Source organism: Camelus bactrianus, chromosome 11 (assembly GCF_048773025.1).
Source record: "Camelus bactrianus isolate YW-2024 breed Bactrian camel chromosome 11, ASM4877302v1, whole genome shotgun sequence".
In the NCBI taxonomy this organism is placed as follows: Eukaryota; Metazoa; Chordata; class Mammalia; order Artiodactyla; family Camelidae; genus Camelus; species Camelus bactrianus.
In genome coordinates this window covers 49,465,129-49,492,163 of record NC_133549.1, presented here as the reverse complement: position 1 = coordinate 49,492,163, position 27,035 = coordinate 49,465,129, and the positions used below count along the sequence as shown (strand labels likewise).

At 41.1% G+C, this 27,035-nt stretch overlaps 1 protein-coding gene across 10 annotated transcripts in view; it reads right to left on the bottom strand.

Annotated features, from left to right (window-relative positions):
• PANK1 (pantothenate kinase 1) overlaps positions 1-27,035 on the bottom strand; it is a 104,598-nt gene that overhangs the window by 42,839 nt on the left and 34,724 nt on the right. For 2 of the 10 annotated variants that reach the window (XM_074373983.1, XM_045507564.2), the window contains one exon: positions 15,186-15,295. The exons of 1 other annotated variant lie outside the window; for it this stretch is intronic. Coding sequence is in view for 4 of the 9 variants with exons in the window: in XM_074373980.1 (XP_074230081.1) it covers positions 10,241-10,763 (523 nt within the window). In the remaining 5 variants the exon portion in view is untranslated. Of the gene's footprint in view, positions 1-3,589; positions 3,621-9,319; positions 9,549-10,240; positions 11,037-11,135; positions 11,207-15,185; positions 15,296-17,394; positions 17,413-27,035 lie in introns of those variants that run through there. 7 more of the 10 variants (XM_074373981.1, XM_045507563.2, XM_074373984.1 and 4 more) reach the window with 7 other exon arrangements.

The window sequence follows — 27,035 nt, the reverse complement described above, 5'->3', positions numbered from 1 at the left end:
TGGACTGGAAAACAAAAGATCAAACATCATTTTGTACACCATTACTTACACAACCAGCATAAAAACTGGTATTAGTGATGTTCCCTAAATTATGAGATGATACTAAATGATACTCATTATTCCATCAAAGAAGGCAAGATGTATAAAATGCATTTGAAGCACCTTTTTCATAAAACTGAAAAGAACCACAAAACTGACAAAAGTAAGCCAGTTCTGGCAGTTAAACAGTTAAGAATTCACTGATGTTTAACTGGTTTGATCCCTAGGAGTGCTCAACAAACAAGAGTGGTACTAGAGAGATAAAGGATCCTTTTCTTTGTTCTTGGGGTTAACTTGAAATACAGGGTCATGGGTGGAGAGACTGCTTGGAATCTTGAATCTCATAAATTTCAGCAATATCCCTCCTGGTTCAACCCTGAATCCAGCACCTCCAGATTCCCAGGTCTGAGCACAGACCTACATCCTGACTGTCTTCAGGATGAGTGCTAGCTTGCCTACTCTCACCCTAATGATTCCAGATGAAAGAAGAGGGGTGTTATTCCTAACCTCTCAATCTCAGGACAAACACTACATAGGAGATTATCAATCACTTCTTCCAGTGATTTTGTGGTGATCCTAAAGCACCTATTTGGGGGCACAGGATGATTTCATTCCAAGAATGAAGTTTCAAATCTCAGACCATGAAGAAATGGTTAAAAACTAATCCTAAACAAACAATAAAAGGTACTGTTAAAGGAATCCTCCAGGGCAACACAGTATCAGATTTTCATGCATCAACGAAGAAGATGTAACAATTTAAACTGTGCTTAGATAACTGAATTTATTCATCTAATTGTGCCTCAGAAAATACTGTGGTCTCAACTGGATATAACACACTGTCCACACTTTCCAGCAAATAACATTATGGTTATGTTTCTGTGGTGAGATAACTAAAATTATTCACCTAATTGTGCCTCAGAAATACTATGGTCTCGACTGGATATAATACATAGTTCACTTTTTCAGCAAATAACATTACAGTTATGTTTCATTAGAGAGTTCTCATCTTTTAGAAACACATACGAAAATATTTACTAATGAAATGATGTGATATCTGAGATTTGTGTCAGTATCATCCAGTTTACGAGAGGAAGGTTTGCATATAACAGACAAAATAAGACTGGACATGAGCTGATCATTACAGAGGCTGACTGATGAGTTCTTCAGTTAGTTGTACTATACACTGTAGTTTTGTATCATGTTTGAAATTTTACTAAATAACAAGATTTTTAAAAAAAAATTCTAACACTCTCCAAATATTCCTTCAGGACAGTGAAAGGGTAAATGGAGCACACGGAGTTACTCTTGGAGTAAAATGCAAATGGTGGGGCAGTCCCTCTTTTGCCTCACAGATCCTGCTTTGGAACCAAACATACATACCAAGCTCCTTCTCTTGGCTGGGACAAATTTCAACCTGCCCGCCTTAACCAGAAACATGAAATGAAGAAGTTCTGGCAACTCCACCCTGCTGTTTCAGCAGCAATAAATTACAAATCACACTAGAAAAGTATGAGGCTTAAATGGGGCCAGATTCATATCTATTTAAAGAAAAAATTAGGGTGTCCCCCAGTCCACAAGCCATGAGCATGTAACCCAAAATAATTCAAGTAACAGTGAATCATAAAATAAGTGCAAAGAAGCCCACAGCTACGATTTTCCTATAATTACTACTTTGGTACATACATGTATCTACATATCTATACACAAAAAGACACGTATGTTGTTTTCTTATCCTTTTCTTGGTTCCTGTGCTTTGTTGCTGTTATATTAGCACCTGTTTGTTCTACCTACTGGGTAATCCAGCTCTGAGCCCAACTGTTTTTTGAGGTAGGAATTTCAGAGGGAGAAAAGGAGGCAGATAATACAGTCGTCCATCCATATTCAAGGGGGATTCGTTCCAGAACTCCAAACCCTCCCTGTCAGTGGACACCAAAATCTTTCGATGCTCACATCCTTTATATAAAATGGCCTATTATTTGCATATAACTTACACACATCCTCTCATATACTTTAAATCATCTCTAGATTACTTTTAATACCTAATTACAATGTAAATGCTATGTAAATAATTGCCAGTGCATGGCAAATTCAAGTTTTGTATTTTGGAACTTCTTGGAATTTTTTTTTTTTCAAATATTTTTGATCTGTGGTTGGATGCAGAATCTGCAGATCCAGAGGACTGACTCTGTAATGTGATTCTAAATTCTACCCTTATACTACAGTGGGCTCTCAAATATTTGCAAATATTTTCTTTCCTGAGAATGACACTCATCCAACTTCTCATCTTCTGGCCTTCTCCTAGCAGAGGACATGGTGAGCTTTTTCTCCAATTCTCTGCTTCAAATGCCTTAATAATTTAGTTTGTATCACTGATGCTCTTGGAGACCTTTCTCTCAGTGACCTGTGACCTGTATTCCAGTCTGTGGTATCCTGGTAAATGTTTAACAACTGGATCTCTGAAAATAAAGCCCTAATTTTCAGCATTTGTCAATTTCCAATGTGTAAATACACCTACTGTGGCCAATTTCAAGCTACCAACACAAGGACATTGAAAGTAGAGTTGGAAGTGACGTGTACAACCAGCCTGTAGGGGCCGGCTCCAGCACACCTCTGGAACTCCTGGTTTGCCCAAGTTGGTCCTGGCATAGTTATTAATGCTACCCTCTACCACTCTTAAGACTGCTGATGAAATATTATGTGGTCACTCCAAAGAATAAATCACACTTGGGCCACTTCCTCACAGTAGAAAACTTCTATAAAAAAACCTCTGGGGACTGGCTTCAGGGTATCTATTTCTATGGAAGAAATACTTCCACAAACATAAAAACTTTTCTTCTATAGTAGGAAACATTTCTATAAAAGGTAAGAAGATGTGATATCCTATCTCCTTGGCCAAACCGGTATTACCTTCCTTCCCCTAAATACACAGCATCTCTTTAGATGTTTTTCATCAAATGTAGGTAAGTTGGAGAAATATGAATGGTAAACAGCCTCAATGATGTTCAGGTCCTCTGACTCATACACACAGTTTAATGACTCAAGGAACTGCCGTAGCATTTGAGTAAAATCAAACCCCGTAACTGTTCAGGCTACACTACGGCTTGTTACCAATTGGTTTAGCACAGTGCTTTGCCCAAAGGGATAATAACTAATTGGCCCTTGTGGGACCCATGGGGACTATTAACTCTCAGGGTTCAAGATCACCCAGGTCAGTCCTTACCTGATCTCCTTCATGTCAACCCAAAGAAGCCACCCTGCAGCCTAAGTTTTAAAAACTTCTGTCAACTCAATACAACCTGTACTGAATCACATGGGTGATGGAGTCTGGCAGGTGAGAATGTGGCTCTTGGTTTTTCAGAGGGTGGGTCAGGGAAAAGTTAAAATAAAGTAGCTATCTTTAAATATCTAATGAGCTGTTATGTAGAAGATAGATTAGATATATTGGAATGCAGAGTAGAAATTAGCAGATTCTGACTTAGTGTAAGGAAGGATATCTAACATCACCACCCATAATTTTTATTGAGTGCTTATGTTCTGACAGAAGACTCACCAGACTGCTGACCCATACTGAGTTTCAAGGCAACTGCGTCTTTCTCTGCCTTGGACCGCCTATCTCAGGCTGTAAAGGACTTATTGTCCAGAAGCCCCAGAGGACTCCTAGTAACTGGCACTGCCCAGGATGGCCCCAGCTCACAGAGGTTCACGCAGGTCCAGACTGTCTTGAGCCACTATCTGAAGTCCCGTGGCCTCCAATTCAGCGTAGAGTCAAGGCCAGGCACACCAGGTTCACATGCTGCTCTTGCAGGCAACAAGCATCCAGAAATACTCATCTCATCATCTGCCAGAACGAAGTTTGCTGGGCTGAGGGTTAAAAAGAAGGTTCGAGAACTCGATGCAGCTGTTCTGAATTCCGAAGCCTTGTTCAACTCATGCAGCTTTTTATAAAGGAAACGTGTTCCCTTTCCTAATCTTTCCCATTGCTCTCTTGTGTCTATCTGCCTCACTCAAGGGCTGAGATATCAAACAGGAAAGATCAAAGGAAGATACTTCCTCTTTTAAAAATAACTTTGTCCTGACACTAGATTAGCAGTGAAATAAATCACAGTCTTCTTATTCGCAAAGTTGCCAACATAACTTCAGGCAGGGCACGCTTGTACTCGGTCTCAGGAGTTGCAATGGAGCAAGCTATGAAAGTGACAAGGAGGTCAAGATGTGACACAGGCCATGTGTTCTGCTTCTAGAAACCTCAGAGGGAAGCTGGGAAGCTTCCATTCAGGACGTGATGTCAGATCGGGCAGGGTATCCACCCTGAAACCCAGTCCCCAGTTCTCAGTCGAGGATGAAAATCCTGAGATTTTAGAGAGTTTTAAAAGCCCCTATGACTTAATAACAGCAAAAGTATTAACATTAACTACCCTTTACTAGTAGTAGCCAGTATTAATAGTAAAATATCTTTTATTATGCATATACCAGAGGGCATTCTACTCTAGACTTTATCTACATTTTCCACATTTGGTTCTCACAACTGGTAAAATGAACACCGTTATTTCTAGTCAATATACCGAGCCTCTGAGAAGTTAAGCATCTCACCTGAGGCTACACTGTTAGTAAGTAGAAGAATGAGGGTCTGAATCCAGATCTGGCGGCTCCAAAGCTGCTACAGAACACAACCCACACTTCCTGGGAATTCACCATGGTCCTAAGTCTGGTCCCTTGGCCCAGCAGAGTCAAAATCTGAACTCAGATAGTTTTCCCCCTGAGTCCTAGAGCCCTCCCTCTGTTTATTCATCTGCAGAAGGAAGATCATGATAGTATCTGTCTCAGGCCGTTCAGGCTGCTATCACAGAAATACTCAAGACTGGGTGGCTTAAAAACAACAGAAATTTATTTCTTACAGCTCTGGAATTCAAGATCAAGGCATTCGCAGTTTTGGTGTCTGGTGAAAGTCTGCTTCCTAGATGGCTTTTTGCTGTAACCTCTAGAGAACTCTCTGGGCTCACCCTCATGACCTAATCACCTCCCAAATGTCGCATCTCTTAATACTATTACCTTGGGGGTTAGGATTTCAATACGCGAATTTTGGGGGACAGAAGATGTCAATATATATAGCAGTACCTATCTCACAGGATGCTGGAGGAGATAATCTATGTATATAGTGTTTAGGGGGGAGGGTATAGCTCAACGGTTAGAGTGCTTGCTTAGCATGCACAAGGTCCTGGGTTCAATCTCCAGTGCCTCCATTAAAATAATTAACCGACTAAATAATTATCTCCCTCTCCCCCTCAAAAAACCCCAAACAAAATTTAAAAATTAAGTGTTTAGCTTTCTGGCAACATTAAATGTCCCTTAGTGTTGAATACTGTTAACTTCCACACACACATGAATGAGCTTTTTGCCAAAGGTGTACAGATTGCATCCACTTATCTTTTCTACACATTTTACAGAACACACTTCTTTTCCCCCAAATAATATGCTTATTGTGCCTTAAAAGAAAGCCAGCTAGCTGGCAATGGAGTTAAGACTTGGTTTTGAATTCTAGCCCTGTCATTCACTGTCTTCAGGTAGGTTGCTTCACTTCTGAGCCTTTCTTTCCCCATCTGTAAAATGGAGCGTGAGAGTAGTAATCGCACGCTTTTGTAAAAACATGTACAGAGCAATGGGGCACAAAGCTGTTGCTCAATATGGCTACGCTAATTACTCAAAGTGATTAGGTACTCACTATTGTCACGCGTCTTTTCACTCTTTCTGAACTATAGAGGAATCTGTTAGAGGGCCAGATCATAATTTTGATGTAACTGCCTCTAAAAATAACAATCTCTCACCCCTTGGAATCTTCAGCTGCTTTCAAATATATTCCCAAGGAGAAAACACAGACACACGTGTGTGATTAGCCAACTCTAAGCATCTAAAAGATGTCATAAATTAAGTAATGAGATACCAAACTTGACAGCTGCACTATCTAGAGAAAAGGTCTACTTAGAAATTCTGTGTGCCATAGCTGATAGAGAATATTGTCAGTCCAAGGTGAACAGTGGCCTACATAGTAAAGCTAAAGCACCTAATTAAGTATAATGGAAGTCAAACCTTGATTGATTTTCCTGGTAATTGGTTTGTATTAACACACACACACACACACACACACACACACACAATTGAAAGTCAGGCTATCACACACATACAAAAACCAACCCCAACCTGCTAATTAAAACCAGTACTCTTTTGTTTCCCTACCAATTCTGTCTCCAAAAACCATGCTGGATTTTGCTCTATTCACTTGTTGAATGTCCCAGATGTTAAAAATTAACAGCACTCTTTCCACCTTTGGTTACCATGCCAAACACAATATGCTTTGTATTAATGTTGAAACTCACTTACTGGTCTTTTGGGAAAAGTGGTGTTCATGTGCCTAACAGACCCTGATACCTGACTTAACCACTTGGACACTGGATAATTGGGCCCTTAAATTCTTAAATCTCCAGATCAAATGTGCATCGTACAATTCCTAAGTACACTGACAAACTTGGGAATCTGACCTTACCTCAGAAGGAATTCTAGAGTGTGCCCTTGCTTTCCATCTTAGTCTTTTGCTCTTGATTTGCAAAGCTCCCCGTCCATCTAGAAGTTCTGATTATGTTTAAAAAATGCTCTATGCACATACAACTAGAAAATTCTACCTATTTATCTCTTTATTCTCATTTTTCTATCTGAAGTAGGGGAAATTGTAAGTGCCACAGCTAAATATCCCAGTATTTGGAAAATTGAAGCCTTATACTTTCACAATGGTGGTTAGCTAAAACTGGTAACAGATTTGGGTTCCTTCAGTTTCTACCCACGAGTGTGTTACATGCATAATGAACTCTCACCCATTTTCTGCAAGTGTTCTATCTAGATGATCTAAGAATTCAGAACTTTCACCAGGAGGCCGCAGGCACTGATCCAGCCCTCATCCCTGCCTGTTGCCACACACTGGGCAGGAAGAGGATAGCGCACATCCTTGAGTCTTCTGATGAAATGCAAATATTTGCCTTTCTGCAGCTTAGTGTTTGGTGGCTCAATTATCTCCTTCGCATTTTTCTCCTCTCTTCACTAGTGTGGCTTATCTACAAGTGTCCTTAGGATCTAAAATATCCAGGATTTCAAGGCAACAGCTATATACTATTGTGTGGCATTTCTGTTTCTTCCATTAAAAGTATATATTCACCAATTTCACCAAAAATAAAGACTTATGTACAAAGTTGTTGCTACAGCACTGCCTATGATACATAGAGATGCTAGCTACAGCCTATAGCTCTGAGAGACAGGTTAAATTAATTATGGTATATCTATATAATGGAATGTTGGGAATATGATACAACCATTAAAATGTTTTAATGCCGTAAGAAAAATAGCATAAGGCAAAAATAAAAATTAAAAAAAAATGCTAAAAAAAAAATGTGGCAGACTAGATAAGTAGGGAGAAGTCATGTAGGAAGAACTGTCGGTTCTGAATTATCTTAGAATTTTTGAAGGTACAAGAAGCAACACTTGAAGACCATCCAGCCAACTGCAGCACTCCAAGATGAGAGCTAACTTGTTTAAGGTCTATAGCTGCTAAGTAGCAGAGGCAGGTAAAGAAACCAAGGAAGTTCGATGAAGCAGTTAGTCTTAGAAAAGCTTTCCAAGGTTAAGCCGAGTGAGTGAGGTGATGGTAATTTTGATGACAAAACTGGACAAGGTTCCCCTTTCCTGATTTAGCAAAATTACCCTGCCACTATTCTGATTTTTGGACTACAAGATTATGAATATTCCTTGCACTGAGGGGTCAGATTTAAATTTTTTGAATAATCAAAAACTACTAAACTGTTTCATTCCATTCATTGCTATTAAAGATTAAGTATTTTAATGTGTATTGCACACTATCCAAAATACTACCAGATAGAAACACACTTGCCCACATATGCATTCCAGGTGCCTATATGAGTGAAGTGATATCTGACTGCCCTGAAACATCTCTGGTTTGGAGAGGAGCAGGTGTCTGAAGTTGTAAATTCTAAGTAAGAATTAATTATTTCTCCAGCTTTGCTTCTACCACTGACATCCTCTTAAGTTGCATTTAAAGCATGTAAATAACTGCTTATGTAAAAGCTATCAGTCATCAGAAAAATAGGGATATGCATAAGTCTAAGTGAATTTGTCTTAGATTACCTAAGTATCAATTGATTGGGCAATATATATATATTTTTTAATGAAAAGATACCTGAATGTTAATAGGCAAGGTATAAATATACTAAATTAAGCCTAATTTTAACAAATAAATTGTGGTAGTAAACAGCAGATGTGACTCAGAACATTTACATTTATTTCAGAAATGTTTGCTCAAATTTGAGAAAAGAAAACATTGTGGGATAATGAAAAGTCAATTTTGATGAATTTTTAAAAAAGTTTATAAATAAGTATGGTCACTCAACTTAAAATAACTAAGGTTTTCATTTTTTAAAAAAATACACTACTTTAATTCCTGACAAAGCACACAGGCATAAAGTTATATTCTTTCGTATTCTAAAATACTTCCTGTGGTATTGCAAGCAAAAGTTAAGGCTCAAGATTATTTTTTCTATCCCTTCATGCTATTGTTAGGAGAGTGTATTTTCAATTCCTCAAAAATTATTTCAAAAGCTGTTATACACTCAATTAAACATAGACCATTTAAGTTATACTAAATACTATATTAAACAAAACTTCAACACACTTCTCTTTTGTTAATTTACATTGCAAACTCTCATACAATTTGCTAATGTAAATCAGAGAAATAACTGAAATGTGGCTTCAAAAGAAGTAAAACAGGTTAATAAATCATAAGTAATCACTATTAAATCCATAAAGAAAGTCATTTTCTAATTAGACTCTAAAACAAGAATAAAGAGAAATTCAGATGTTAGATGCCTTCTTTACAACCTTAGCTAATCTGCTTTGTGGCTTCAAAGTTCCCCAAAAGACCTTAACTTTCGACCTAAACATTTCAGACCTACAAAACACAAGTATCAGAGTTACCACATCCCACAGTCGAGTTAAAATGCTTTCCAAAGTCTCAGAGACTTTAATTGAATGCAGAAAAGCTAAGAGTCTAAATTGATAGACAGAAAGAAACAGAAAAAAGTGAAGCTGTTTGCCAAATACCAAGCTTTTACAGACAAATCCAAAGCATATCTAGTAATTTCCCTGTATCTAACAGGGAAATCTAACCTATATGCAAAAGATGCATGTTTGAATACAATCACTTATTAGCATGCATACTACTTACTTTGCTTTTTGCCATTTATAAGCTTCATTAAGACCCAGAAAGAGGTAACCAGTTGAATGAAGTTCGGCTCAGATAAGAAAAACCAACTGTAAACTCAATCTACAAATTTGCATCTCAGAACATCCAGCGGGGAAGGGTCTCTTTACAAACTAACATTATATACAGAAGCTTTAGATTGTGAAATAACGCGTTTCTACTTTCTGCGCTGTACCAACAGAAACTCTCAACTCTACCTCCCCACTCCCAGAAAAAAAAAAAAATACACCTCCAATCTTCATTGGTCCACATAGTTCCGGCCCACATGGTATCAGTGGGTGTGTCCCTCCCAACAAGTCCTCTCATTGGCTGCGAAGAAACCGCGTTTAATAGGCTGTGGTTTGGGGGGGGGTTGTCAAACTCCACGCCTCCAGACCTAGCGCTCGCCAATAGACCCAAGGAGCTGGCGGCTTCTCTGCGATTCAAAGGACAGGCTGGCTGCTTGAGCGCCAACCCCAGAAAGACAAGCTCTGAGAAGGGAAAGAGGCGGGGGGCGGGGGGCGGGGGGCGGGGGGGGGCAGTTCTGGCTCTCCCCGCGCAGCTCTATCCTTACTCCCGGACCCCACCAAATGTTAACACACGTGCATTCTCCCAAGGACAAATTAGAAAGGCGGCTAGTGCGTTCGCCTTCTACAGAGCGGTGACCCAAGGAGCAGCTCAGGCTCCGAGTCCAATCGGCCCATTCTACAGATGGAAGCAAGCGGGTCAGCCTCAGGCGGCAATCTGTAGTGCTTCACATCCCTGGGGAAAGAATCTGTCCCGGGCGCCCCCTCGGAGCCGGCGCTCGACTGCCGGCGCTGGGGCGCACCGGGCGCGTTCCGGTGCCCGCCCCGCCACTCCCCGGTGCCGGGCTCCGCGCTGCGCCTGCCTCCCGGAGGGACTTACGCGGCCTGTTCTTCCTTCCCGAGTCCATCCTCCTCCGCAGCCGGCATTTCTTGGCCGGGGAGTCGTGCTGAGGGGGCGGCGGCTGTGGCTGGAGCTCGGGCTGGAGCGGGAGGCGCGGGGGCCCCGCGTCCCCAGCGCCTGCGGGGCCCCGACCGCAGAGGCGCGGCAGCTGGACCGGCGTTGGGTGGAAGCCGTTGTGCAGCAGCCCATTCACGGCTACAGCGCCGGCGACGGCGGGACTGCCCGGAGCGTGCGGGTCCGAGCGCTCCGGCAGCCCGCCGTGGTCGCCCATGCCAAGGGCTGGTGGGACGGAGCGCGGGCCCCGGCTCAGGCGGCCTCGCTGGAGGTCATTCTCGGTCGTCTTTATTTCCCCGGATCTTCCTCGCGGCTTCCGATTCAGCAGCCGCAGAGCCGGCGCCGGGGGATGGCGAGGCTGGCGCTCCTCCCCTCCTCCCGCCGGCTCCCCCTCCTCCTCCGCGCCCTGCCCCCCGCGCGCCGGCCCCGCGGCGCCGGCCTGGAGCATGCCCGCTCCTGGCGCGGAATCGGGGATCCCCACGCACCCCCAGGCGGGGCCCACGCAGCCCGCCTTCCCCGGATCCCCCACTCGCGCGACTTCAAACACAGCTCCTTCGCCTCCCAGACCTGTCCCCGTTACTGAGCATGCCTAGTCCTGCCCGCCACCGCCACCGACAAGCTTCAACATGGGGACTGAAGTTCTCCGGCTTTACGAAGAAGAGATGGGAGGGTTGGGCTTTGTATGGCGGAGCGAGCCCAAAGAGGACTGGGCGAGGCAGGCGCGAGAGGAGCTAACAACTTTGGGAGGAATGCAGGGGGAATGCAATATATATTTGCAGAGGTTTGGGTTTGTTAATCCTGTCCCCAGTGAGCTAGATACCTTTGCAAGGTCATTCACGTTGTCCCCTCCTCCCCGAAACCTTTGTGGGTGAGTGTGTGAGAGAGTCAGTGTTAAGTGACCAAACTACTCACTGGCCTGAGGGGAGGCAGGAGAACGATTATTTATAGAAAGGTAGGAGGATTTGGAAAGGGAGGGGAGTGTAATTTCTTTGCTGGCGCACACAGACACCATGTGCTCTCGTGGAGTTGTCTTTTGCAGGGAGGAAACCTAGGAATACAGTGTTAAGGACAGTGAAGGACACAGCTGTAGGCGGGATTAACCCGCGCTGGAAGAGACCAAGTAAACAGAAGCGGTCCCAAGCTATAAAAAGCACTTTCCTCACCCAGAAAGGACGCTGAAGAGACAATGTCACCCTATTTATAGAGTAAGAAGTTGCCTGTGTTTTAAGAAGGGGAGGCAGCATAGCAGGGTGGGCAACTGTGTAACCTCTGGAGTCAGAGTTGGGTTCAGATTCCACCTCAGCCACTGAACAAACCCAGAGGAAGTCACTGCTCAGGTTAACACACCTGGTGACAGGAAATAGGACCCGGCATGCTCAGTAGACAGGACCGATTTGGGTGGTGAAGACCTTCTCAAAATTGTGTAATCTCCTGAGGCCTCACCTTTGGAATCTAACTAGTTGCTGTCCTGAGAAATCCACCTGAAAGTACCTAATGTAATCTTGGTGCACAGTAAATGTCCCCCAAAGGTGGTTATCCCTATCACATTGTTATTTATTAGTAGGTTATCCTTCATTTCAAACAAGGGGAACAAACCATGCTCACAGTCGTATTTATTGTGTAACTTATTGTGTGTGATGTTCTCCACATCTGTATTTACTTAATGTACAGAGGAGTCAGAGGGAGGCCTCAGTGTATTCAGCAGCAACCAGGGCCTGCGCCTCCGATGGGAATTCCTTCCAGCAGAGCCTGACCTAGAATCAGCACCCTAGAACCCAGGACTACTTGAGTGCTCTGGTCCATTGACTCATTTTTTCAGATCAGGAAACTGAGCCACAGAGAGATGTTTGAGATTATTAAGGATAAAGCTAAGGATACACCTTAATTCTCCTATCTCTGCTTCCCTGACCTTATCATACTAGTTGAAGACATTGAGAAAAAAACCTAACCTAGGTGATCTGGCCCCTGCCTAGTTCCTCTGCCCCATCTAGAGCTCGCAGTGCTCCCTCTACAGAGCAGCTTTTCAGTTCCTCAAACAAATGTATATCCCTTTGCACCTGCTGTTTCCATTGCCTGTTCCCAGACCTCTCTGTCTACGAGATTCCAATTCAATCCTCAGATCTCTGCTCCAATGTCTTACATTTAAAGATATCTTCCCTGACCCTTAGTACAAGGTTAGGGCTCCCTAATCCTTCATGACTCTTATCAGTTTGTAACTCTCCAATAGGTATAATAATAGAACATCACTGAGTTGTTACAGTGATGAAATGAATATAGATGTAAAGTGTCCAGCACATCATAAGCGCTATGAGAAAATTAGATGTTTGGCTGTCTCTCTCAGCTACACTGTAATCTCCATTAAGGTAGATGACTCTTGTTCATCATTGTATACCTAGGCAGCTCTTGGTAATTATTTGTGACTGAATAAACGATTTAGGTGATATTTTACCTGGGGTGTCTCTCACTTACTCCTGTAAATTTGCTAAAAACAAAACAAAACAAAAAACTCCATTGTTACTCCTAAATAGTCAAATACAAAGTTTTCAAATTCCCACATAATTCAAGCTGAGTAGTTTAGGAAGCACTTCACATCAAAGATGCAAATAGAAGCTTAAGCAATGCAATATCTCCAAGGACATGTTCTCTCCTCCATGGTGAGGAAGGCCTGAGCCAGGTGGCTCTGACCCAGGTAGGGCAGAAGTCCTGGTCCTGGGGACACAATGTCCTCCACCTGCTTCCTTTATCCCTCCCTCGTTGGACTGGTGTCCAGATCAGTACACCAGGCATGTGGTAAAGAGGAAGCCAGGTGGCATCTCACAGGTTTATTTGGGGGGGGGAGGGTTGTTGCAGGTGTAATTTTATTTGGTTTATTTTTGCAGGGGGAGGAGGTAATTAGGTTTATTTATTTACTTATTTTTTTAATGGAGGTACTGGGGATTGAACCCAGGACCTTGTGCATGCTAAGCATGTGCTCTACCATTTGAGATATACCCTCCCTGACAGAGGTGTCATTTTGAGGCATGAATTATGCGCTCCAGCAGGGGCATGGAACAAATAATGTTTGGAAAAGAGTGAGGGAGGAGGAACGTGCAAGGCACTTTTCTCCCTCTTTTCATTCATTCATTTATTTACCTATCATTTATTAAGCATGTTCTATGTTGTAGGCACTAAAACAGATGCTGGTAATACAAAGACAAAAATAGATGCCTTCACTGCTCTCTAGGTGCTTACAATTCATCGAGAGAGAGAGGTAAATTAATGGTTCTCCATCATCTGTGAATGTAAGAATAACCTAGGGAGTTTTCCCTTTTAAACTTTTTGTTGAAAATAACATACATACAGAACTGTATACATATCCTAAGAGTGGCGCTCAGTGATTTTTGCACAAATGAACACTCTGTGTATGCTGCACCTGATCAAGAAACAGAACATTACCAGTATCTAGGAGCTTTTTTAAAAGCTGATTCTGGGCCCAGGTTCATAGCCTTTCAGTAGGTTTGGAGCACAGGCGTCTGCATGGTGATGATGGTGATAATGATGATAAATGTTTTTTAAATTAAAGAAACAAAAGAGTGACAGTAACTGTTTTAAAAATGGGATTATAATGCAGATGGTCCTTGCTTGGAGGAGCAATGAATGAAGCAAAGTACGTCGCCTATGCCATGGAAGGGAACTGCAGAGGACTCCAGAGAGTGAGCAATGGTGGAGGAGGGGAGGAGAGAGGAGGGAGATGGCACTGAGGTGGATGTTAAGACAGACTTCAGGGAGGAAATGACCCTTAAACTGGATTTTGAACGATAACTGGATTTTATCAGGGAAGGTTGAAAGAAATCCATTCAAACTGAGGGTCTGGAGACTCTGCTGGTGGGTTTGAAACCATCTGGCATGTTTGGGAAGCTGCCAGGAGTTCGACAAGCCTGAAAGACAACCTATGAAAGGAGGTGAGCGATAGCAAAAGAGGGTAGATGGGGTCCGAATCGCAGATGGCTTTCTGCACCAGAGGAAACAGTTTGGACTTTTTCCTGAAGGCCATGAGACCTGGAGAATAGATTGGAGGAGGGGGTCCCTAGTTGGGAAGACCATATAGAAGACCACTGGGAACAACCAGGAAGGAGGTGATAAGGGACTGAGTGAAGGACACACCATTTGGAATGAGATCATCGAGTGGATTCAAGAAATATTTAAAGAATCTGTAGGACTCGGTGACCAATTGCAGGGTGAGGGAGAGGTAAGGCCAGGATGATTTCTATGTTTGGACAACTGGGAATATGGTGGTTTCAACATGCAAGATAAAATATGCAGAAGAGGAACAAGACCTTCTAGCTATATTCTCCTTGGGTTTTACACTTTAAAAAGGGTGATGCTTCAAATATATAGATCTGATCATGACATTCTTGTATCTAAACTCCTTCATGGATGCTACACAATTCACGATACATCTAAACTCTTTAGCAGGGCACACCCAAGTCCTTCTTGTTCTGCCTGCCTCAGCCTTTATTTCCAGCCACTGCCATCACACCGTATGCTCCTGTAAAACCACAGGTGCAGTTCCCCAAAGGTACTGTGTGATTCTCACCTACTCATTGCTGGAGACTCAACTAAAGAACTCAGTGGAAGGCCTTCTCTGAGGAGATCTTCCAGGTGGCTTATACCTTCTCTGGTGTAAGCCAGGCCACTCACCTCTCAGTCTAACTCAACACAAATCACATTTCATTGTAGTTTTTTCTTCTGTCTCTTCAAGGATGAATGAACAAGAAACCAAATCTCCCCCCGCCCCAGCCAAGAAGTGTTCTTTTTGACCAGCCGCATGTTTTAAAATTTAAAGTTTGAGTTAGAAAGCGAGTAAACTAAATTTACACATGTATGTTACCTGCGTGGCTTCTGAAGCACTTCTGACAGCTCTCAGCCTCCCAAACGAGGTACAAGGACTCTCATCTTCAAATCCCCAGGACTGAAGACAGTGCACAGCACAAATGAGAGCTGAAAAAAATGTGTGTGGAATCAATGGAGGATGCAGTTCTCTCATTGTACAGGTGAAGATGCTGAGGTTTTACTTTCTTCTGAACATGGGTAGTAAAACTCCCCAAAGAGGTGGGCCCAGAATCAGGAGAACATTCCTGATTGGCCCAAGTCTATGATTGACTTAGAAGTAGTCTGGCCAATGAAATAGCAAGTAAAGCCTGGGGGATTCTGGGAAAACTTTCCTCCCCTAAGAAGAGGGAAGTCAAGGATAGTTTTTAGTTACCCTAAATTACACTTGTAACTTAATGTTATTTTCTGAAGACACAGATAAAACCTGTCCACCATGCCATCATTAAATTCTAGTCCCTTGCTAAAATGGAAATAGAGGCACATTTGCCCAAGCTTTCTACCACTTATTAACCATGTTGATGACACAGTGTGAGCTTGGAGAAAGGGTACTCTTCAAGACATAGTTTAAAATAATTATTAGAACTTTAACTGCCAGAATGATATTGACCCAAGATGAATGTCTTTTTTCATTTTTGCTTTTTTATTGTGTCAGTGCCTTTCTTAGAGACTCACATGGGGCCACCTTGTACAAGAGACTATTTTTGAATACAGTGCTATTTTCGAGTACAGTGATTTTTATACTTTTTTCTGCAGCACCCTGGGGAGCTGAGCCACCCCAGGGAGTCAGAGGCCACCAAAAAAACCTCTAAAACTGCTCTGGTGAGTAGTAGTGTTGAGGTTCTGATGACCCCTTCATCAGAGCCTCCCTCTTTTCCTGTCTTCAGAATTGAGCAGCTACTACACAGCAGGCACCAAGCTAAGTACTAGGGATACAGTGTTGAGCAAAAACAAAGTCCCTGCCTTTATCTAGGTTACAGAAAAGACAGGCCTTCAGCACGTAATCACCACAGCAGCAAAAGTGTAAGTGCATTCCGCGAAGTGCAAAAACAGGTTAAGACTCCCAGTGCCACCAAGGCACGTACCAGGGTGATCCGACCTCGTCTAAACGTGAGCAGGTGAAACAGTATTTAAGCTGAATTCTGAATATTGAGTAGAAATTAAGGAGGGTGGGGGGGGGATGTGGAGGAGGTATTTTTAGCCCCTTACATCATAAAGATGGTAGGCACTTCATAAGTACTTGCCAACTGGAAGGATGACTTGACCCTGGCCCTCTCAATAGGGCAGATCAAATGTAAGGAAGATTATTCATTGGAACAAACCACTGGAGAGGGTTTAGGCCAACCCCATTCTCTTTATTGTTTTTCTATATGGGTTGCTTTTCTCTCTGGAGATGGAGTACTTTGTACTCAATACTATTGTTGCCTATTTTAATTTTTTGTTGTTGGTTTTTTTTTTTTTTTTGGTCAACAGAGATGGAAAAATTAAGCATCAGCAGCTGCCACTACCAGTAATAACCGTGTGTACAGGAATGAAACACACCCCACATGAACAAACTTCCTGTCAGTCACTAATATTTTCTGAGCACTGACTAATTATGATTTGGTGAAGGGGGAGATGGAGTGTGGCTGCCTAGAAATTTGATAAGCTATAATCAGAGTCACCCCAAGTACTAGGCATAATTTTAGGAATGGAGCTGGATTTAGCAAAATTAGTAGTCTTATTATCTAGCATTTATTGAGTTCTTGCATGTGATACACTGTACTAAGTGTGCTATAAGTGTCATGTTTTTAATTAGCACAGTAGTCATGTGAGTTGGATACTATTATTATTCTCATATTTTGGATGAGGGAATTAAAGATTTGAGAGACTAACTTGCCCAAGTTCACACAGCGGACAAATCAGGTCTGGGTGGCTCTAGGACCTACACAATTTCTAACTCACTCAGCCGCAGTATCTCTCAAAAGGTGATGTATCTCCTATCACCTGCAGACTTTACACCATGGTTACAAATGCCTGATATATTCCACTGCCCACACAGAATTGCCTTTCACGATAATTATTGGGTCCTTTATTTCTCACTGAAATATTTTTGCAGCATCTTAGATTTTGGTTTCCAAAAGAGGCTTTTTTCCCTTTAAAAAAATTCCTAGCTATACCAAATCTCTATTTTGTAGATTTATTCAACAAATATTTTTAAATGATGCTACCATGTGCAATCCACTGTTCCAAGTTCCAGTGGTGAGCAAGGCAAAAAGTCCCTTCCATCCTGGAGCACAATTCTTCTGGGGAGGGGAAAAGAAGACAGAAAATAGGTAAATAAATAAGTACAGACTGTGTTAAGTGACACAAAAATTAAACAAAATGATATGAAAGAGAATAACTGGACGAAAGGGGCCAGTTTAGTTGAGGAAGCCACATTGATATGGTTCCTGAAGGCTGAGAGACTGAGATTCCAACTATCGTGTAAAGAGATTTGGAAGAGCATTGCAGCATATGGAAGAGGGGAAAAACGTGTATCTCTGTATCTGTGTGTATGTGTGTGTATACACACACACACATATGTTCTCTTCATCATCAAAGGTCCAGTATTTGGGGGATGTTGGTGAACAGGGTGTATACATGTTCCTTTGAAATGCGAGCAGTGGAAGGGAGAGTCTTCTATTGGGGTCCCAGCATTCAAGATATTCCATTGGTCTTATAGCTTCCTTGTTTTCTGGGTGAAGTGCCCTCTGAATACTGAAGGTTCTTCAACTGCAAATAATAAAAGCCACTTTAACTCATATCAGCATAAAATGAATGAATACAGGGAACTGGGTGAAGAAAAGTCACTGGCAAGGCTGAAGGGAGAGCCTTTAGGCGGGGCTCTCAGTAATGAGTTCCAGAATTCCACTACAGGATCAGCTTCCTGATGGAACTGCTATAAGGAAGCTGCTATTTCTCGTACAACAGTAAACCAAGAAATCAGGGCGTCACTGATTTTACTGTTTGGTATGGGACTGACTGTTTCAGGCTCAACTGAAACCTACAATAGCTCACAGTGAAAAAAAAATGTGACAATGAATATATGCATGTTCATGTATAACAGAAAAATTGTGCTCTACACTGGAATTTGACACATTGTAAACTGACTATAACTCAATAAAAAATGTAAAAAGAAGAAAAAGGAAAAGAAAAAGAAACCTACAAAATGCATGCTCTGTATTGTCTCTCCAAATCCATGATGTTCGAGACAAGACGTGCACCACCCACCAGACAAAACAGCAGAAGTGCAGCCTCCTCCTCAGTCTGTCCTTCCAGATGTTGCCCGAGTGCATCTGCTTGGCTGAGCTAAGCCATGTACAGGGACCCTGAGAAATGAAGTCTTCAATTTTCTCACTTCTAGCATGCAATACGGCCTATTAGAAAGGGTTGAAATGAGCCTATCTATTTACCTGCCACAAACCTCAATAGAGAATTTTGATAATTAGGTGGCATGGTTTGCCTGGGACTTTTCTGCTCAGGCTCTGGGACAGTTGGTTACCTAAGTAGCCAGGCTTGAAGCTCCCTGTAAATTCTTCCAGCGGGGCTGAAACTGAAAGCAGGACTAAGCAAGTAGTAACAACAATGATACTATGTTATGGTGTTTAGAGCTCCATCCCTGAAGTCATTCAGACATAGGTTTGAATCCCAGCTCCTCTTCTTTGCCAGTTTGTTCTTTTATAGAGCACTTTCAAATAGAATTCTGTGAAGAGGTGAATGCACTATATCTACATAGTGGTGATAATCATCAGCCACGTGTGACTTTTGAGTACTTGATATGTGGCTAATGCAACTAAACAACTGGATTTTAAATTGTATTTATATTTTAATTAATTTACATTTTAGAAAATTAACTTATTTTTAAAACCACTTTATTGAGCTATGATTGACATATAAAAATGTACATATTTAATGTAGACAACCTTGATGAGTTTGGAGATAAATACCGTGAAACTGTCACCACAGTCTTTGCCACAAATTTATCCATCACTTCCAGAAGTTTCCTTCTGCCCTCTTTCTCTATTATTACATTATTATGATGATGATAAGAACACTTAATATAAGATCTACCTTCCTAGCAAATGTGTAAGTATACAGTACACTATTATTAAGTAAAGGCATTACGTTGTACAATAGATCTATAAGACTTGTCTTGTGTTACTGAAACTTTGTACCCTTTGACTAACACCTCCCCATTTCTCTCTTCCTCCAGCCCCTGGCAATCACCGCTGGACTCTGCTTCTGTGAGTTTGAGTATTTTAGATTCTTCATATAAGTGGTATCATGTAGTATTTGTCTTTCTGTGTCTGATTTATTTCACTTTGCATAATGTCTTCTAGGTTGCAAATGTCAGGATTTCCTCTTGTTTAAGGTTGAATAATATTCCATTGCGTGTACAGATCACATCTTTTTTTATCCATTCATCCATTGATGGACATTTAGGTTGCTTCAGTGTCCTGGCTACTGTAAAGAATGTTGTAATTGACATGGGGGTATAGATATCTCTTCAAGATGCTGAGATTGATTCCTTTGTGTATATAACCAGAAGTGGGATTCCTGGATCATATGGTAGTTCTGTTTTTAAGTTTTTGGAGAACTTTCATATTGTTTTTCATTGTAGCTGTACTACATTTAAATTTAAATAGCAACATGTGGCTATTACATGGCTAGAGGCTACTGTATTGGACAGCACTGTATACAATGGGGATAATAGCCTCATTACTGTATTTATACAACAAGTATTTATAGAGTATCTTCTGTGGGCACCTACAGGAATTCTGCTAGGGAAAAAACATTATGAAACTTACAACTAGTGAGGCAATCAGGCCTGTTTAACAGGTGAATAAATAAAAAAAAAAACTACAGCTTACAGTTAGTAGTATAAAGGAAGTAAACAGGATAGAGTTTTGTAGAATAATGGTTGTGCATTCTTTAGATGAGGCATGAGGGGTAACCTCTTTGAAGAGATGGTGAATGACTCAAACTACCACTGCCTTCCAGCTCAGGGTGGCCATATGACACAACTCTGGCCAATGAGATAGAAGTGGAAATGAAACAAGCAATGTTTCAGGAAAGTTTTGGTTGTACTCACAGAAAAGGAACAAGTGAATCAATCTGAGGACACTCCCAAAGGCCAAAGATGGGACAATATGAGCATCAATAAAGGCAATAACTACAATGTATTAAAACACAGCAAATATGTTTAAATCCATAAGTTCAAAAAAACAATTTTTTAAAAAAGCCTGACTGGTTATCATTGGAGGATACTAGTGAGTCAAGTCATTATTTAGAAAACTGGTAAACTAAGGAAAAGAATCAAGCATTTATCTTTTCCTTATTGTCTATACTCACTTGGTAACCTAATAATAGAGGGAGGCAGTTTCCCTTTATAAAAATATTCCAGCTAATAAGTGAAGAAGGAATGACAGAATTAAAACACCACCACTTTGTAACGTAATTAATGGATCTAGACAGTAATCATCAAAAGCTGCTATTATTACAAAAAGAGAGATAATCAGACAGATACTTTCAGACAGCAGAACGTAACAACAAAAGCCAAATCTGAATCTAATCAAAACTGTAGCTCCAACTACTAATGTAAGATACAGACGACAGAGGACATCAATCTGAATGCAATTAGGAAAATCTAGGATGCAGGGAACTCTAGAGGGCAAAGGACCTGGTTTCTTCAAAAAGTAAATTGGGCAGAAAAAAAAAAAAGATGAAGTAGGATCATACAGATCAAAAGGGACTTCAAGGACATATCAATTCCAAGTATTAGTCTTATTTGGATACTGTAAACTATAAAAAACACAACCTTTATGGGACAATTGGATATTTGAATACTGGATATTTGATGATATTAAGGAACTGTTAATTTTTTGTGTGATAATGGTGTTGGGGTTATGTTTAAAAAGGAATAACTTTATCTTTTAGTAAAATATTTGGAGAAAATGATACAATTTCTGGGATTTGTTTCAAAATAAGAAGGGGAGAGGGAGAGGTGTGCGGAGAAGGTACAGATGAAATAGGACTGGCAACAGATTGATAATTATTATAGCTCCATGCTGGATCCATGGAAGGGGGGGTGTCATACTCTTCTATTTTTTATGTTTGAAATTCTGCATAATAAAAAGTTACATAAAAAGTGGCCTTTGCTCCTTTACCATCCCCTTCTTCTGTCTAGATGAGGGAGTTAAGGTCTTAAGATGCACCAGCCATGTGTGACCCTGAGGTAGCAAGTATGAAATCAGACCTGAGAGGTCAACGTAGGCAGGATGGTGGAGCTGAAAGACAGGAAGAGGCTGAGACCCTGCAATCTCATGTGCCAGCCCTAGAGTGCCCACGTCTGGAAATGTTATAAGAGATAAAACAAACCTCCATGTGCTTAAGCCTCTTTTGGATGAGGTTTCTTTTATTTGTGGGCAAGATTGTTCTTAGATCACACTGCTAAGATCCAAAATATGAGAAGGAGTAATCTAGGTGAAGAGCAAAGCAGAGAGCACCACAGTCAGAGCCCCCGGATAGGAAAGAATTGGGAACTTACAGAAGGCCCGTGTGACTAGAGCATCAGGAGGGAGGAGGGGGTGGGTAAGGGGAGGTTGGAGGTTTAGACAGGCGCTTGAGGACTTGAGGCACGGTAGTCTATGGTAAGCAGTTAGGATTACTCTAAAGCATAATGGGAAACTGTTGACAGTCTGAAAGTAGACAAGTGATTTGATTTATTTTTGTTTAGAAAGATAACTCTGGCTGCTACATAAAGAATGGACAGGGGCAGGGGCAAGAGGGAAACCTGGAGAGACCAAACAGGAGGCAGCTACACAGGTGAAAGATGATGGGAGTTTGGCCATGGAGATGGACAGTAATGGATAGTTTCAAGACCTACCTTAGAATTAAAATCAACAGAAATTGTTAAATGAATTTATAAGATTAGGAAAGGGGAAAAGTCAAGGGTAGAATTGGAAGAGGTAAGCTTTGTATGCCAATTGGATATCCTAGCTACAGCACTTAGGCAGGTAGGTAAGTGAGTCTGGAGATATGAGAGGATTGAACCACAGATATACATTTGGAAGCCATCAGCATAATACTGTATTAAAGCTTGTGATGGATGAGGTCACCTAGGGAAATAACGTAGGTATAGAAAAAATAGGACCCAGGGTTGAGTCTTGAGAAATATTAACATTTACATATAGAGTTGAAAAAGGAAAGGAGGCTGAGGATGGAGACTCATAAAGGACAAGGAAAACCAGATTATGGTGTCACAGAAATGAAGAGTGGGGAATATCCAGAGTCCAAGTTGGCCTCATGCAGCTGAGGAATGGAATAAGAAGAAGACGATAAAGTGGACACTGCCGTTGACAATAAGGTCACCAGTGACCCTGACAAGAACAATCTCAGAAGAGTGGTGGAGCTGGAATCCTAATCTGAGTGAGCTGAAGAGATGAAGTAGAGATGGTGTGTACAGAAACTTTCTGGAGAATCTTCCATAAAAGAAGCAGAGAAACAAGGCAGTAACTGGAGGGAGTTTAGGGGTCAAAGGAAAGTTCTGAAAGACAAAGAGATAGTGGAGCCTATTTGAATGCTCCATTGGAATGATCCAGCGAGAGGGTAAATGGTGACTGGATCTAGAGCACAAACGGAAGGACAGGTCTTTAACGGGAGGAGGGGCACTTCCTCCACTGATGAAAGAGCAAGGGAGAAGATGCAGATGCAGAGAGAAGTCCAGATTTGGTGACTGAAAGATGATGTAGTTTCCTTATCGTCTATCAGTGAAATACGAGGTGAAGCCATCAGCTTAGAGTGAGGGAAAGAGGGTCTGGGGAAGTTTAGAAGAGAGAGGAAGGGTATGAAATAGTGGAAAATTCAGCTTACTTCTGAAATTGCGAGGTAATATTTCTGAAATAGCCAGACAGTGTTGAGTGACCTCGTGAGGGTAGTGATAAGGGGTTTCAAGTTATTTGTGAGATGCTCAGGAAACATCAGCTATCATTATTCTTAAATGCCAGCTAAGTAAGGCTCATTTTAACCCTAACAACATACCTACAAAGTTAGGTGTTATTATCCTCATTTCAAAGAGGAGAAAATTCAGTGTCCACAAATTCAGTAAGTTGCTAAGAATCTATACATCGGTTTAGGTGGTAGAGCTGGAATTTGGACCCTGACTGGGTACCCATAAAAGCCAGAGCTTTCCTCACTAAAGCAGGTAGCTTGAGGTAGTGGTGTCATTGTCATATCCAGCTGCAGAGTGTCTGGGGCACCGCCGGCAGCTGGAAGAGCACCAGCTGTCACAGATCACGCCTGGTCCTCTGAGCTAAAGCAGTTGAAGAAAATTCTGCCAGGATAAGCTTTCAGCTGTCATTCCCGTTGCTGCTCTGCAGAGATCACACATGTGACTTTGGATCAAAGTCAATGCCAATAATAAGCTACTGCTTTTTACATAGAAGCCAATTCAGCAGCTAGGGTAGGGGTGGCACTTGTTTTCACTGAGTGTCTCTCATTCAAATATCTTTTTCAAATTCCATGGTGGATAGAAAAAGGTTTGTTTGTTTAGTGGCATTAAATAGCATTTGTGGATCTGGAACTAGGACAGGGCTCAGGGGAACTAGCTTGTGTATTTCGTGATGACTGGATGGTTGGGATGGCTCAAATGGTTAAAGATGGCTGGGATGATTCAACTGGGGCCATATATCTGAGGCCTTAATTCTGGTTGCAGTTTGGTTCCTCAGTTTCTCATCACATTGTGTTTGCTGGAGCTGAAATGTCCAGGATGGCTTCTTCACTTCCATGTCTGGCATCTCGGTTGGGATGGGCTAGGCAGCCTGGGCTGGCTGGTTATCATTCTCTGTCCACGTGACAACTCTGCTGGGCTAGCCTGGGCTGCCTCACAACACGGCAGTCTCAGGGTAGTCAGGCTGATGTGGAGGCTGACTTCAAAAATGTATGTTCATACTGCTTTGATCAACCTACTTTATGGCATAAAAGAATGTCATTGAGAAGACTGGTGCTGCGGTTTAGCCACTAAGTCATTAAGATTTGGATGTTTTTGAGAAGCATCATAGAAGTGTTTTTCATTCTTTCATCCTAAAATTAGATCAATGGCTGCACTGTGAAGTTAGGTCAACTGTAGGCCAAGGCTGGTTCATACTGGGTTGTACCTTCTTAACACTTGTCCTGCTGTCATCTTTAGTCTTCAGAGTATATGGCCCAATCTGCCTGATCATGACTCACCTAGGATGGCTGACGCTCCTGAAACTTTCACCTCTTTGGCATAAGCTAAAGCATGTTAGGTAAAGTTGTTATTGGACATACGAAGATCCAGGAAAATGGCCTCATCTTGTGATGCATCTTTAAATTCTACTCATGGGGATTTATCTTAAGCTAAATTCAAAACATATTTATATATATATATATATATATATATATTTTAATGGAGAGACTGGGGATTGAACCCAGGACCTCATGCATGCTAAGCAGGTGCTCTACCACTAAGCTATACCCACTCCCTTCTTCTGTTCTCCATAGTGGCTGCACCAAATTACATTTCCACCAACAGTGTAGGAGGGTTCCCTTTTCTCCACACCCTCTCCAGCATTTATCATTTGTGGACTTTTTAATGATGGTCATTCCAACTGGTGTGAGATGATATCTCATTGTAGTTTTGATTTGCATTTCTCTGATTAGTGATACTGAGCATTGTTTCATGTGCCTATTGGCCATCTGTATGTCTTCACTGGAGAAATTTCTGTTTAGGTCTTCTGCCCATTTTTTGATTGGGCAATTTGTTTTTTTGTTATTGGGTTGTATGAGCTGTTTGAATATTCTGGAAGTTAAGCCCTTGTCAGTTGCACTGTTTGAAAATATTTCCTTCTATTTGGTAGGCTGTCTTTTCATTTTGTTCATGGTTTCCTTTGCTGTGCAAAAGCTTTTAAGTTTGATTAGCTTCCATTTGTTTATTTTTGCTTTAATTTCTACTGCCTTGGTAGACTGACCCAGGAAAACATTGCTACCATTTATGTCAGAGAATTATTTTGCTTTTGTTCTCTTTTAGGAGATTTATGGTTTCCTGTCTTATGTTTAAGTCTTTAAGCCATTTTGAGATTATTTTTGTGTATGGTATGAGGGAGTGTTCTAACATCATTGGTTTACATGCAGCTGTCCAGCTTTCCCAACACCATTTGCCAAAGGGACTGTCTTATCTCCATTGTATATTCTTGCCTCCTCTGTTGAAGATTAATTGACCGTAGGTGTGTGGGTTCATACAGGCTTTAAATTGATCATTCTGAAGACTGTGTCACAAGATGGAAAAATGTTTGTGATGTAATGTTAACTGATGAAAGAAACCTACTAATCATGTCTACCATTTATGACTATAAATCAAGCAAATATACTCAAAGATGAGGTGAGGAAGCGATAGCAAATAATCAAAATAGTTTGATTTCCTAGCATATTAAGATTGTGGATGGTATTTTTCTTTAATTTATATAAATGCTCCTGTAACTTTGAAGAAAAAATAGTATATGAAAATTATAAAGAAATTTTGTATTTGAAATTTTGCCTTTGTTTTAGATTTCTTTGAATTCCTTAACTCTTCATTTTTTTTGGTAATATCTTAATGGAGATATTATTCATATACCATACAATTAACTCATTTAAAGGATAAAATTCAATGGCTTTTAGTATATTCATAGAATTACCCAACCATCATCAAAATCAATTTTAAAACATTTCATCACCCCAAAAAGAAACTCCATACCTATTAGCAGTCACTCTCCATTTCCTCTTAACCCCTAGCCCTAGGCAAACACACTAACCTACTTTCTGTCTCTACAGATTTGCCTATTCTAGACATTTCACATAAATGGAATCATAAAATATGTGGTCTTTTATGACTGGCTTTTTACTTAATATAACGTTTTCAAGGTTCATCCATGTTGTAGTATGGATCAGTACTTCATTCCTTTTTATTGCTGAATAATATTCCATTGCATAGATGTACCACATTCTATTTATCCATTCATCAGTTGATGGACATCTGTGTTGTTTCCACTTTGGAGCTATTAAGAATAATGCTGCTATGAATGTTTACATATAAATTTTTATGTGAATGTATGTTTTCATTTCTCTTGATTATATATTGGCTTTAAAGTATAAAAATGCAAAGGGGCATGAAGAATAATTTGGGGGCATTGGATAGATTCCATTTCATAATCGTGGTAGTGGTTCCATATCTGTATATATTGGTCAAAATTCATTAAACTGTATACTTATATGTATTTGTATTTATGTTATATCTCAGCAAAGCCAACCCCCAAAATAAAGGATGGAATGGTAGGGAGACAGATTTGGAAGCTTATTAACATATAATGGCTTAACATTATATAATGCTTTTCTGTACACCAATATTTTCACATACATTGTCTCAATAAAACAAACAACATCTATGATCATTTCAATAAGCCAGTGAGATAAGTAAGAAGGTATTATTATGTCCATTTTAGATATCAGGAATTTAGACCTGCAGAGTTTGGTTATGTGGATTGTCCAATATCACAGAGCTGCTAAGCAGCAGAGGCAGAATTTCTCCCACTTTCCACCTCTGCAGCTTTCAAATACTTAACCAAATTTGCTTACAAAAATTGAAGGAGGAAGCAATATCACTAATTATCAGAGAAATGCAAATCAAAACTACAATGAGGTATCACCTCACACCAGTCAGAATGGCCATCATTCAGAAATCCACAAATGACAAATGCTGGAGAGGCTGTGGAGAGAGGGGAACCCTCCTACACTGCTGGTGGGAATGCAGTTTGGTGCAGCCACTATGGAAAAC